Source organism: Schistocerca gregaria, chromosome 3 (genome assembly GCF_023897955.1).
Source record: "Schistocerca gregaria isolate iqSchGreg1 chromosome 3, iqSchGreg1.2, whole genome shotgun sequence".
In the NCBI taxonomy this organism is placed as follows: domain Eukaryota; kingdom Metazoa; phylum Arthropoda; class Insecta; order Orthoptera; family Acrididae; genus Schistocerca; species Schistocerca gregaria.
This window is the reverse complement of record NC_064922.1, coordinates 614,361,093-614,373,627: the sequence shown is the minus strand read 5'-3', so window position 1 is coordinate 614,373,627 and position 12,535 is coordinate 614,361,093. Positions and strand designations below refer to the sequence as shown.

Below are 12,535 nucleotides of genomic sequence, written 5' to 3'. Positions count from 1 at the left end.
TCTTATATATGGTATGTAGTTTTGCACGTTACTAATATAAAGATGAATGTATACATGTGTTGGTGCGACAAAAACGTCTGATCCCAGGCGTCAGCTTTGACCCGTGATGTAAGGGTGTTGCCGTGTGTGACGTCATGACGGCGCTGAGTTTGGTTTGTGAGTGTGGCGTGTTTGTAGATGTCGTTGTGTTGTGCTCTCTGGTAGTATATTCAGAGTTTTTGTTTGTGTGGTGTAATGGGCTCAGTTTGCTTTTGCTCATTATCCAGAATTGTTTGAGTGTCGGCTGTGTTTGTAGTGGAATTCATTTGAGAAAGTTAACGATTTTGTGTGAAGGTTAATTTAGTGTTGTTCGCTGTACATCGTGTGGTAATTTTAGTAAAATTAATCTGTTGTTGTTTATGTTCAGGAATGGATATGACGGATAAAATTAACAGTGCGCAGGTCTAGGGAAGCGTTCGATCTCAATGTGTGGCTGTGTATGTTGATATTGTTTTTAAGCTATATAGGCCAAGGGAAGTGTTTGATCCTAATTTATGGGATCGGTAGCTGCTGTTGAGCTATATAGGTCAACGGAAGTGTCCGATTCCAGATGATATTGTGATTAGTATTTTTCAGGGAGTTACGTGATGTCGGTTTTTTTCGTTTTGTGTGGTTTTGTATGTGGTTGGGTGTCTAAATTTGTTTATATTTAGCTTGCCCCCCACCCAAAAACACCCCATTTCCCGCGCTTGTCTCATTAGGTTTTTTGTGGAAAGCCTGTGTGTTTGTTGTTGGATGTATTTTTGTCCTCAACTGATTTGTGTATATATAACTTCTGCACCATTTCAGTGCAGTAATGTGTTCATTGTAAATATGTATTATAGTAGATGTATTACAGGTTTATTACCTTATAAATAAATAAAAAACTTTTTTATTTTAAATTTAGTGCATTAATAATTGTAAAATGACTTTCATATAGTGTTCATGAAAAAAATGACGGTTATTCCACTTGGGACCTGAGGAATGGTACATTAGCTTATTTGTTTTAGTTGTAAATATTTGTCATGTATTGTTGTATTTCCGACATGTTCCACATCCTGGAAGACCTCAATACGGATCAATTGGAATGAAAGTAAATCTAATCTAATCTAAACGTACTGACTTTATATTGCTCCCACATTGGAATCGTGGTTTATGGTAGTTTCCGCCATATTTGTGACGTCATGGGGCAAAGCAGACGGACGGGATCGGACGCTTCGGGATTTCCCTTGTGTACTCAATTTGTATGTATTACTATGTACTTTCCACCAAATTCTCTTTTATTTTAATTTTTTCCTCTGTCCCATTGAATTACTGGATCTGCTGTTATTTTGAACTCTTCATAATTTGAACTTTTTTCCTGTTTCCTTGATTTTCACATAATCAAGCTGACTGTATAAATGTCGATGCTACAACTTCAACTAGGCTTCATCAGAATAGTGAGAAATTCGGACCTCAAAAAGCAGTCAGGCGGCTTCTGTGTCATAAAATCTATTATCAGCAGTCCTGGAGGAAGTTTTCAGGTCCTTAAACTAAGGAAATGAAGAAGTAATAATGGGTAAATGAAACACACTTGAATCGCCTTCCTTCAGCACTACACTATTACCCAGCTACAGTATAGCTCATTGACAACAAACGGAAAGTGGAAGAATGTAATAAACTTAGTGTGAAATACGCCCGAAAGTAATTTCAAATGTGCCTCAAACTTATAACTAACACATCAAAAAGAACCCAGTGCAAATTTATAATGATAAAAATCAGTCGACCTTTTTTTTCCATCAACAAGGATTAAATACAACGTGACTGTTTGTAAACTTAATAGGCACTTCAATACTTCCAATTGTGTTTAAAAATGGCATTTTGCAATTTAGGGTTATTACCACTTTTCACTCGTAACAGTAACACAGGGACTTTTAATGCTGAAATGCAAAACGAAACCTCTACAGTCATCCAGCAGTATAAATAGACTGGTTGATGGGGGTCATAGAAAGTCCTACTGCTACTCAGAACTTAGCCTAATTTTAAAACTCGATCTGAGTGTCAGGTAAAAAATGTATCTATCAAACTGGAAAATAAACTGCATAAACTACCTGCCTTGATCTGTGCGATGGATTCACTTCCTTCACACTCAACAACGTGGTTAGACACACCGCGAACGTGAATTTGCATCATCTTTCTGGAAAATAAAAGGTATTATACTTAGCATGAAGAACGGACTGTATGTAACGCGTACTACTGTGTACAACCGATAATTTTGGAATAATTCGTTATCAGGTCTGCCATACGGCACGTAAGCGTTTCCTTAATGTTGACATAACAAACACCTTTTCTACAGAAATTCACTAAACTTACGTTTACTGTACTGCTAATCGAATAGTTTCTTTTAACAAGTAGCAAGAAGAGCAAAATAAATATACGCACTCGAAATTTACGACACGAGACACGGTATGTTACACAGCAACAACCAAAGAACTCCAAATCATTCGCGTAGTACTTCCTGCGACCCACAAACATCCACTCTGGGATACTAGTGATGTCCACATAAATAAAATAACTCAGGCAGCAACTGGTGGATGATGCCCAGTAGACCATCTATTTTTGTGTGACGACTCACATTCAAATGTGTTGCAGTGCCGCTGTACTCGTCACTGCTAGAGCATATTACTTAAATTAATATTTGAATACCAATTTCCAAAAGATTAAGGACAATATGGCGCTGATGGAGGAAGACAAACGTGAGTTAAACACTGACTATAATACTCTACAAGGTATCTTATCAGTGGTAATTGAAGATAACCTAGCTTTGGTTAAGGAAAACGAACAACTGAAGAAGGAATACTCAGCAATTAATCTGAATCTCATTAAACAAATTTCCCAAGAAGAGGTTAGCGTCCTGTACGCAGAACCAAGCAATCAACGTAGGCCTACAAAGACAATAGCAGGCTGTTCCTGTCACAAAACGCGGTAGAGACTGTGTAAATTTTCCACCCTTGGAAAAAGATTTATTGTCCTTGAGCATGTTGATGCTACAGGAAAAAACATTAAAATAAACTCACAAGTCATGGTGCTTAACCTAAGTAAGGTTACTGAAAGTGAAGTGAGTAACAGGTGTAGCAACAATATTACATCAACTGTCAGTAGAAGTGAAGTGAATAATGGGTGCACTAAAAATATTACGTCAACTGTTAATAGAAGTAATGAACCGAAAACCCCAAGAAAGCAAGCTGCAATTGCAGACCTAGGTCTGTAAAAATACATGTATGTGCAGAGAGTCAAGGAAGGAAATAAAGGGATATATTTGAGAACAATTCAAGCCACCATATATCAGCCACAATAAAACCTAGTGCAAAATTTAAAGATGTTGTAGCAGATTCTTCACCAGCAGACGCCATTGAACTGGCAGTTTTTCTGGCTGGATCAAATGAAGGTAGCGAGAAATGAAAGAAAGGGCTTCTTGTTATCATCAAACTACAGGAACTACAAAATACGGAAATCCTTATCACTTCAATACCATTTCGGCATGATCTTCCATCCTGGTCTTGTGTGAATGTTAAGCGAGTAGAGTAAATGAAGAAAATTTATAAATACTTTAAAAATGTTTTGTAAACATAACTAACTTAGGTACAAGATTACACGCTGCTCATGGTCTCCATCTGAATCAACACGGAAAGAAGTATGTGTGTAATGAAATCATAAAAGTAGCCAATGAGTTAGGAATAACAAAAAACGGTAGCTCTGAGTCAATACCACTTAGATAAAGGGGAAACTCTTTTTTAAAGGTAGTAAAGAAGGGCTGAGACTAACAGGTTTGCCAAGATTCACACTGGACGACCAGATCAAAGATAAGGATAATATAATAAATGTCGGTAACACTAGAGAGAAATATAGCAGTAGTGACGATTGCCCCCATACAAAAATTACTCACCAAATTTGTCTTTGAAAATAGGTTATGTCAATATTGAAAGTATAAGTGGAAAACACGTAATTTTAAACGAATTTGCAAATGAGAACTTATTTGATGCATTATGTTTAAGTGAGTACTGGCGTAAAGAAACTGAAATATCGTTTCATGTACTAGATGATTTCCACTTTGCAAACACTTTAGCACAGAACAGCATATTCATGGGGGTGTATCAATTTACATTTAGAAAGGATTAATAAATTGTAGTAATGAACTAGATCTCGGATTTCTGCGCAATATTTTGAAGCCACAGGTAATGGCTATTGTATCTCTTTATAGATCGCCAGATGAAAGTCCACTAATATTCTAAGAAAAACGTGAGTCTTTGCTAAATTTCTTTCTTAGCTCTCAGTGGAAGAAAATAGTATAGTGATTGGTGGTGACATCAATGCTGCATTTGATGTAAACAAAGATGTGCACACCAAAATAAATTTAAAAACCTGTTATGACAAATCAACTTCATTTTTATGAACTGCAAACCCGCAAGACAGTCCGCTTGTCTCGACAACATACTAACAAATGTCAACAGAGAGTTACTGTTTTCAGATGTAGCTGTCTTCGATTTCTCGGACCATGACTCAGTTTGGGTAAAAATAGGTACAGTTAGGCCCAATATGGACTATAAGGGGTTTAAAGAGCCTAAAATAGTCATTGCAAAACCAATAATGCAAGGATAATTGTCTAATTTCATGGTCACACTTAGTAATTATGACTGGTCACATATGTTTAACAATAATCCTCAGGGCTCTGCCAATACATTGTTCAATAGATTTTTTCATTCTTTCTTAAATGTATTTGGGTCCAACTGTCCTCAATACAAGTATAAAGTTTACCCTAAAAGTAACAGTAATAGACATAGGGATAAGAATCTGTGGTATACCGCTCAACTAACCAATATGAAAAGAGGTTGTTGTTTTTTATAGATTGTTACAGGCTTCAGAAAACTGATATGGCTAAACAGAGGTACTGAAGAGCACAAAAGTAATATAAGTATGCTTTAAATGAGGCCAAAAAACAATATAACCTAGTTAGCATTGAGTCGCCAAAAAATAAATGCAAAAATGCATGGACTATAATAAATTCAGTGGCCAAAAGCAAGCACAAATTTCAGCAGATGAATTTAATAACTATTGTATAAAATCTGTTAACCAAATTAGGGAAAGCATTGGGAGGCCGCAAGAAACTGTAACTGATCTCATTAAATATCATAATGTAGACTACATCCTGAAAGATAAATTCCTTTTAACAGAGGTCACACCAGATGTTATTTTAACTGTTATAAATAATTTTAGGCCTCTGATAGTGAAGATATATGTGGTATTTCTTGCAATATGTTAAAAAAGATAATTGGGCACATAGTATATCCTCTTACTAAATGTATAAGCAGATGTCTAATTGAAGGGGTATTCCCAAATTAAAATTATCTAGGGGAGTGCCCATTTACAAGAAAGGAGACAAAATTGTCCATCTAGCTATCGCCCAATATCTCTGACACCTATTTTAACTAAAGTTTTGGAATCCATAATCAACTCCCAGTTGTGTGATTATCTGGCATGTAATAACATTATTACTGCAGTACAATTTGGCTTTAGGAAGGGCAAATCCACAGTCCATGCCATTGACTCCCTGATTAAAAAAGTGCTTAATGCTTATGAAGGAAACATTTTGCTCAGGGCACCTTTTGTGGTCTTAGCAAAATCTTCCATTGTGTGGAGCATATGTCACTCCTCAACAAACTAGTTTGTTATGGAATCACAAACAGTGAAGTTGACAACATTTTCGAATTTTTCCTCAGCAACCCTAAACAAATTGTTTGTATTGGTAAACAGAGATCACAGCTAGCTGAAGTTAAGTGCAGTGTGCCACAAGGCTCAGTATTAGGGCCTCTGCTGTTTATTTTAATGACAAACTATCTACCATCTTACACAAATACTCACTCCATTCTCTATGCAGATGATACCACTTTTTTCAGTATCAGCTCAGACATGAATATGCTCCATACTGTGCAATTGAAACAATATCACTGGCATCAGTCTGGATTCGAGCTAATGGGTTCCTTCTTAATGAGAGTAAAACTCAAAAGATTGTATTTAGTTTAAGAGATCTGCCAGTAGAAGACTTCATCGATAGTATTAAGTTCTTAGGTATTGTTAGAGATAGTGCAAGGCTGTCTACAGTGGTGTGTTTTTTAAACAATTAAAAAAACCATGTAGCTGCGGTCTATGTAAGGTTGGCCTATGTTTTTTCCAAAGCTTTTAATATGGGACAATAGCTCACACCTTCAGGACATTTTGGTACTTCAGAAGAGAGTAATTCGCATTACCAGAAACAGTGATAAACCGGCCCACTGCAAACCACTGTTCATCAACTTAATAATATTAACTGTTATAAATATGTATATTTACACTGCCCTACTACATATAAAGAGTAACGTATCAGAATACCAGTGTAGGAGAGATGTACACTCTTACAGAACAAGAAATAGTAGCCATCTTGACATACCTTACTACAGATTATCCAAGTCACGGAACAGCTATGAAGTGGTGGGCATGAAGACGTTTAACAAACTTCCACTAGAATGGATAGAAGCTCCATTTGGTTTATTTAAAGACAAATTGTTCAGTTGGTTAGCTGCAAGTTCTTGCTACTCACCTCAGGAATTTTATGACTGTAAAATACCCAAGTGGTACCGGTCTGGAGAGTGCAGCATAATTTCTTTAACTGAGCAATTTATGACGCTATGTTTTCATATTATTTCATTTTAATTATTGTATTTTATGGAAAACCAATAGTGGAATATTGATCTTCAAGTCATGTATATATGCTGTATAACTTGTATAACTTGTGTATATTTCACTTGACTTTGTCAATTGCTGAAATAGCTAAACAAAAAAATGCATTCAATTCAATTCATTCAGCTCAATTCAATTTTAAGCTCAACGTCTCACAAAAATAAATGGATAACAGCAGCTAGCAGACAGGTGCTCTCTACCTCAATTGCAAAAAAAGAACCAAGTTAAGCCTGAGTTCTTATGTGTCTACCTAAGGTACAAAATAACAGGTTTACTGAAGGCAAAGAAAAGTGATCCAGAAAATATTTGTGAAGACTAAAGCGGAATTGACCCCTGTGAATGAAAAGGAAAAATGTGCACCACAAAAAATTTGCAAACCGTGATTTCCATGCACCAGTCGGTTGCTATTATGTGTCTGCGCTTGCCCGTCTTCTGTATGCTCTATCCGGAATACTTCACTGTGTCAATATGTTTGAGTGAGAGCAGCAGAATGTTTAGGAACCATTTGAATGCAACACAAAAGGTACTCACGATAAACCAGCACACATTCATTGTCGAGTGTTATGCAAAGCACAATTCGTGGAAAACATGTGCAGAACTGTTTGTGTAAGAGCTTAAGACTCTCCAGCAAAGCTTGCAATTCCAAATTTAGTGGCAAAATGGGCTTTGCAGCATAAAAATTGTAACTCTGCTAAAAGAAAATGTTGCTCTAATGAACGAACACCTGGAAAAGAATCTGATGAACTCTTAACACCATTTATCTGTCAGAACGGGAATTAAAGAAAATGGCATGTTAAAACATTATCAAAAAGGAACTGTACCTGTATCCTTACAAATTTCCTGTTGTGTGTGAATTCAAGTACCCAGATTCGTCTATTGAGTTGAGCTGGTGGTTTCCAGATGAAGTGGAAACAGGACTCTTGGCTCTTCAGTTTTACTTTTCATCAGATGAGGCCTGTTTCAGTCTGTCAGGATATGTAACCTTCCACAACACATGCCATCATATATCAAAAAATCCCCATCAGTATTTTGACGGGCCATTGCTTAATCTCAAGATTGGTGTTTGGTGAACAGTGTCTGGTGTCCACATCTTAATACTATACCATATGTGGATCAACTAACAGAAGATGACTGACTCCATGGATATTTTCAGCAAGTCTTGAGAACTTTGTCATGAGTGAATGGAGTGCTCAGAGAGGAGAGGATGATTAGCAGTGGCAGTGCGATCTCCTGGCCACCTCAATCGCCTGATCTCTCTCTCTCCCTGTGACTATGGCGCAAATTGAACTGTTAGGTGCTCTCAGTGTCAGACTAAGTCCATTGGATGCCTGTCTCTGCGAAACTAATTTAGGTATCAAGTTTGCTTCGAAATTGGTGTATGTCTAGTGTGTTTTTGTGAAAAACGAATAAGTAGAAGTTATGGATGACAAAAAATCAAGTATTGCTCTAGTAATTAATATACATACCTAAAGATACAGGTGAGAAACTTAGATTGTGAATCAGCATTTAGCTCAGCAACCATCAGGCACAGTGAGAAGAAATAGTAATGTATAGAATAAGAAAGTTACCTTTTATTTCATATGTCCGGCAACAAAGCTCATTTATTATGGTACATACGTTCATGCCTTTATTTTACTGAAACGTCAATAATGTCATCAAAATCTATTTTATCTTAAACTTTTATTTCAGTTGACAAAATGTACAGATTGGCTAGTCATTCTTTACTCACTGTAGGGCAACGATAGTGTTTTATTAGATTCAGTTTAGAAAAAATTCTCTCACGAGATGCATAAGATCAAGAAATATTGGATTGTAAATGATGTCTAGGGAAACGATTCACTGAAATCCAATTTAGTTATAAACTGAAGGCATTATTGAATTGTCCAGCTAGCAGCGACGTCCACTCCCGTATCAGCTGCATATAGATGTATAAGATACCTTTTTATTTCTTGTGGCATTTGCTCTTTATCAAACTCACCGTAAATTTCTAGAATGTTCTCATGCACAACAGCCCGAGTGTCACTCAATGCTTCAACTATAAATTTTGTTTCAAAAGGTCGAAAAATTTTCTTGATTTTCTTAAATGGCCATGCTTCAATGCGATATTCTTTATATCAATCGGTCTATGTATTCAAATATTGTTCGATGAATCAATAATTCAGTGTTGTAAGGTACTTCATCTCACACTTATATTCACCCTCCTTCTTCCTTGTTAGTCAATGTTAATATCCATATCATTGCAATTTTTAGTGCCAAAAGTAACAAAATTGCTGTGAATCTTCATATTTTCGCAACACAATGATTTTTCCATAAAATTTCAGGTATGTAGTTGTATGCCCAAAATTTTATGAAACACACAGGCATAGAAATATTTGATGTTAAATATTGTAAATTTCCAGTTTCCAAATGGAAAAGCAGTTTGGAGAAAGAAGAATTGCAATATATATTTAAAATTGCTTATTAGAAACGATATATACATACACTCCTGGAAATAGAAATAAGAACACCGTGAATCCATTGTCCCAGGAAGGGGAAACTTTATTGACACATTCCTGGGGTCAGATACATCACATGATCACACTGACAGAACCACAGGCACATAGACACAGGCAACAGAGCATGCACAATGTCGGCACTAGTACAGTGTATATCCACCTTTCGCAGCAATGCAGGCTGCTATTCTCCCATGGAGACGATCGTAGAGATGCTGGATGTAGTCCTGTGGAACGGCTTGCCATGCCATTTCCACCTGGCGCCTCAGTTGGACCAGCGTTCGTGCTGGACGTGCACACCGCGTGAGACGACACTTCATCCAGTCCCAAACATGCTCAATGGGGGACAGATCCGGAGATCTTGCTGGCCAGGGTAGTTGACTTACACATTCTAGAGCACGTTGGGTGGCACGGGATACATGCGGACGTGCATTGTCCTGTTGGAACAGCAAGTTCCCTTGCCGGTGTAGGAATGGTAGAACGATGGGTTCGATGACGGTTTGGATGTACCGTGCACTATTCAGTGTCCCCTCGATGATCACCAGAGGTGTACGGCCAGTTTAGGAGATCGCTCCCCACACCATGATGCCGGGTGTTGGCCCTGTGTGCCTCGGTCGTATGCAGTCCTGATTGTGGCGCTCACCTGCACGGCGCCAAACACGCATACGACCATCATTGGCACCAAGGCAGAAGCGACTCTCATCGCTGAAGACGACACGTCTCCATTCGTCCCTCCATTCACGCCTGTCGCGACACCACTGGAGGCGGGCTGCACGATGTTGGGACGTGAGCGGAAGACGGCCTAACGGTGTGCGGGACCGTAGCCCAGCTTCATGGAGACGGTTGCGAATGGTCCTCGCCGATACCCCAGGAGCAACAGTGTCCCTAATTTGCTGGGAAGTGGCGGTGCGGTCCCCTACGGCACTGCGTAGGATCCTACGGTCTTGGCGTGCATCCGTGCGTCGCTGCGGTCCGGTCCCAGGTCGACGGGCACGTGCACCTTCCGCCGACCACTGGCGACAACATCGATGTACTGTGGAGACCTCACGCCCCACCTGTTGAGCAATTCGGCGGTACGTCCACCCGGCCTCCCGCATGGCCACTATACGCCCTCGCTCAAAGTCCGTCAACTGCACATACGGTTCACGTCCACGCTGTCGCGGCATGCTACCAGTGTTAAAGACTGCGATGGAGCTCCGTATGCCACGGCAAACTGACTGACACTGACGGCGGCGGTGCACAAATGCTGCACAGCTAGCGCCATTCGACGGCCAACACCGCGGTTCCTGGTGTGTCCGCTGTGCCGTGTGTGTGATCATTGCTTGTACAGCCCTCTCGCAGTGTCCGGAGCAAGTATGGTGGGTCTCACACACCGGTGTCAATGTGTTCTTTTTTCCATTTCCAGGAGTGTATATACAAAACAACACATAGATGTATGTGCATGTGAAATCATAGTGTCAAAAAGTGTAATTACTAAGCTTTACAGATTTTTTTTTCACATTTCAGGAAAGACTGCAGAGGATATGTTAATAGATATTCAACAGCTGCTGGGAAAAGATTGGCTAGATACTGCGTTTAGTGGGGCTCAGGATTAGACAATGCTGTGTCAATATCAAGTATGCTACATCTAGGAGTGGAACGAAACCGTAAAGCCAGTCCAAAAGCTTGTTCAGTCTCCGGGCTAATCATTCCTTACATCTTTATAGAGATCATGCAGTCTCATGTATTCCCTCTAGTGTCAGCTAGTTTCAGAACGGCAGAGAAGTTTTTATTCGTTCTTCTATTCTTTTATGTATTAATAGGAATTACTTGTAGGGGAAAAAACAGAAAAAAGTTTATAATGATTGTCTGGTACTCGCTAGAGCGCTTTTTACAGTTCAGTTTAAGTCATAAAAGAAAATTTGGGAACAAATACGAGCCCAATGGAAGATGTGGAAGATCCATCCAAGGCAAACCATGATACTAGGCTTCTGCAAGCTTGCTTCTTTCAACTTTATATGAAATACCTTTATGACCTACTGGAGGAAGTCTAACAATATCGACTGTCTCCAAAAATGACTTTGGACAAAGGCATTGCCAAATTAAAAACCTTCAAGAGACGCAATGAAATCACAATTATAAACAACGCTGTTACTGTTTTACAGAGTAGTAACAGCATTGTCTATTATTGTTTTGAATGACACTGGTTTGGAAACTTTGATAGAAAATGATATTTGTAAAAGAGGTGTCAAATGTACCTTATTTTCACGTTCACACAAAAACAGTCATCTTACAATAAATTTGTAGACTATTAAAAAAAGAGAGTGTGAACGAAATTTTTTAAAAATTATGAACATCTGCTGACTGCACTATAACATAAAAAAAGGTAACAATCAATTTGTCTGTTTCCCTTGCCCGGAGTTAGAGTGAATTTGTGCATTATCTGTACTCATCCAAGGAAAAATTGCTTTGTAGATTAAAATTGGAGATTTCTGTAGCAATCAGTTCAAACAACATAGGGAATCTGATATGTACAAGGCAGCTAACTTTGCATCGTAAGCATATGTAACTCTGCAACAATGTCTTGCTATTTCATCTCAGTAATTTCATATTGGCAGAACATTCTTGCTCAGCAGCATTAATCATTTATGTGCTGCTATTAACTTAGATTATGTGATTTATTTACACGATTTCAGTCAGTTTGCATGATATTGGGAAACTGCCCAAAATAGAGCCTGAAATGCTTCATGAAATAGAGTTTAACGCCAAAGAGAGTGAATTTACTGATGAGGCTATAGATGGTGTACGTGTTTCACAATGAAAAACAGAATTGCATACTGAAAGCTGAGCAGTTGGCCATATAGTTGGTAAAACACAAGACACAAATGCTGTAAGCATCACAGTTTAGCGGATATTTCATCACAGTTCTGTGGATATGCCAAAAAATATGTCACATCAGTTGTCATCTCAATTTTCATATGAAGTGTACATTCTACATAATGAAATGGCAACCAAAACTAAGTAAATAGCCATTAAATGTAACTTCCTGGCAGATTAAAACTGTGTGCCCGAACGAGACTCGAACTCGGGACACTTGCCCGCGAAAGGCAAAGGTCCTGAGTTCGAGTCTCGGTCGGGCACACAGTTTTAATCTGCCAAGAAGTTTCATATCAGCTCACACTCCGCTGTAGAGTGAAAATCTCATTCTGGAAACATCCCGCAGGCTGTGGCTAAGCCATGTCTCCGCAATATCCTTTCTTTCAGGAGTGCTAGTTCTGCAAGGTTCGCAGGAG

At 38.6% G+C, this 12,535-nt stretch overlaps 2 protein-coding genes across 3 annotated transcripts in view; one reads left to right on the top strand and one right to left on the bottom strand.

Annotated features, from left to right (window-relative positions):
• The window catches only part of LOC126354395 (FAU ubiquitin-like and ribosomal protein S30), a 35,493-nt gene extending 32,946 nt beyond the window's left edge, over positions 1–2,547 (bottom strand). The window contains exons 1-2 of one of the 2 annotated variants that reach the window (XM_050004006.1): positions 2,440–2,547; positions 2,113–2,194 (exon numbers count right to left, since the gene is read on the bottom strand). In XM_050004006.1, coding sequence (XP_049859963.1) covers positions 2,113–2,190 — 78 coding nt within the window. In that variant the 5' untranslated portion in view covers positions 2,191–2,194; positions 2,440–2,547. Of the gene's footprint in view, positions 1–2,112; positions 2,195–2,370 lie in introns of both variants that reach the window. The other variant, XM_050004005.1, reaches the window with a different exon arrangement.
• The window catches only part of LOC126354396 (uncharacterized), a 206,305-nt gene extending 195,457 nt beyond the window's left edge, over positions 1–10,848 (top strand). The window contains exon 3 of the mRNA XM_050004007.1: positions 10,770–10,848. Within this exon, the coding sequence (XP_049859964.1) occupies positions 10,770–10,842 (73 nt within the window). The 3' untranslated portion in view covers positions 10,843–10,848. The remainder of the gene's footprint in view (positions 1–10,769) is intronic.
• Positions 10,849–12,535: the final 1,687 nt, after the last annotated feature.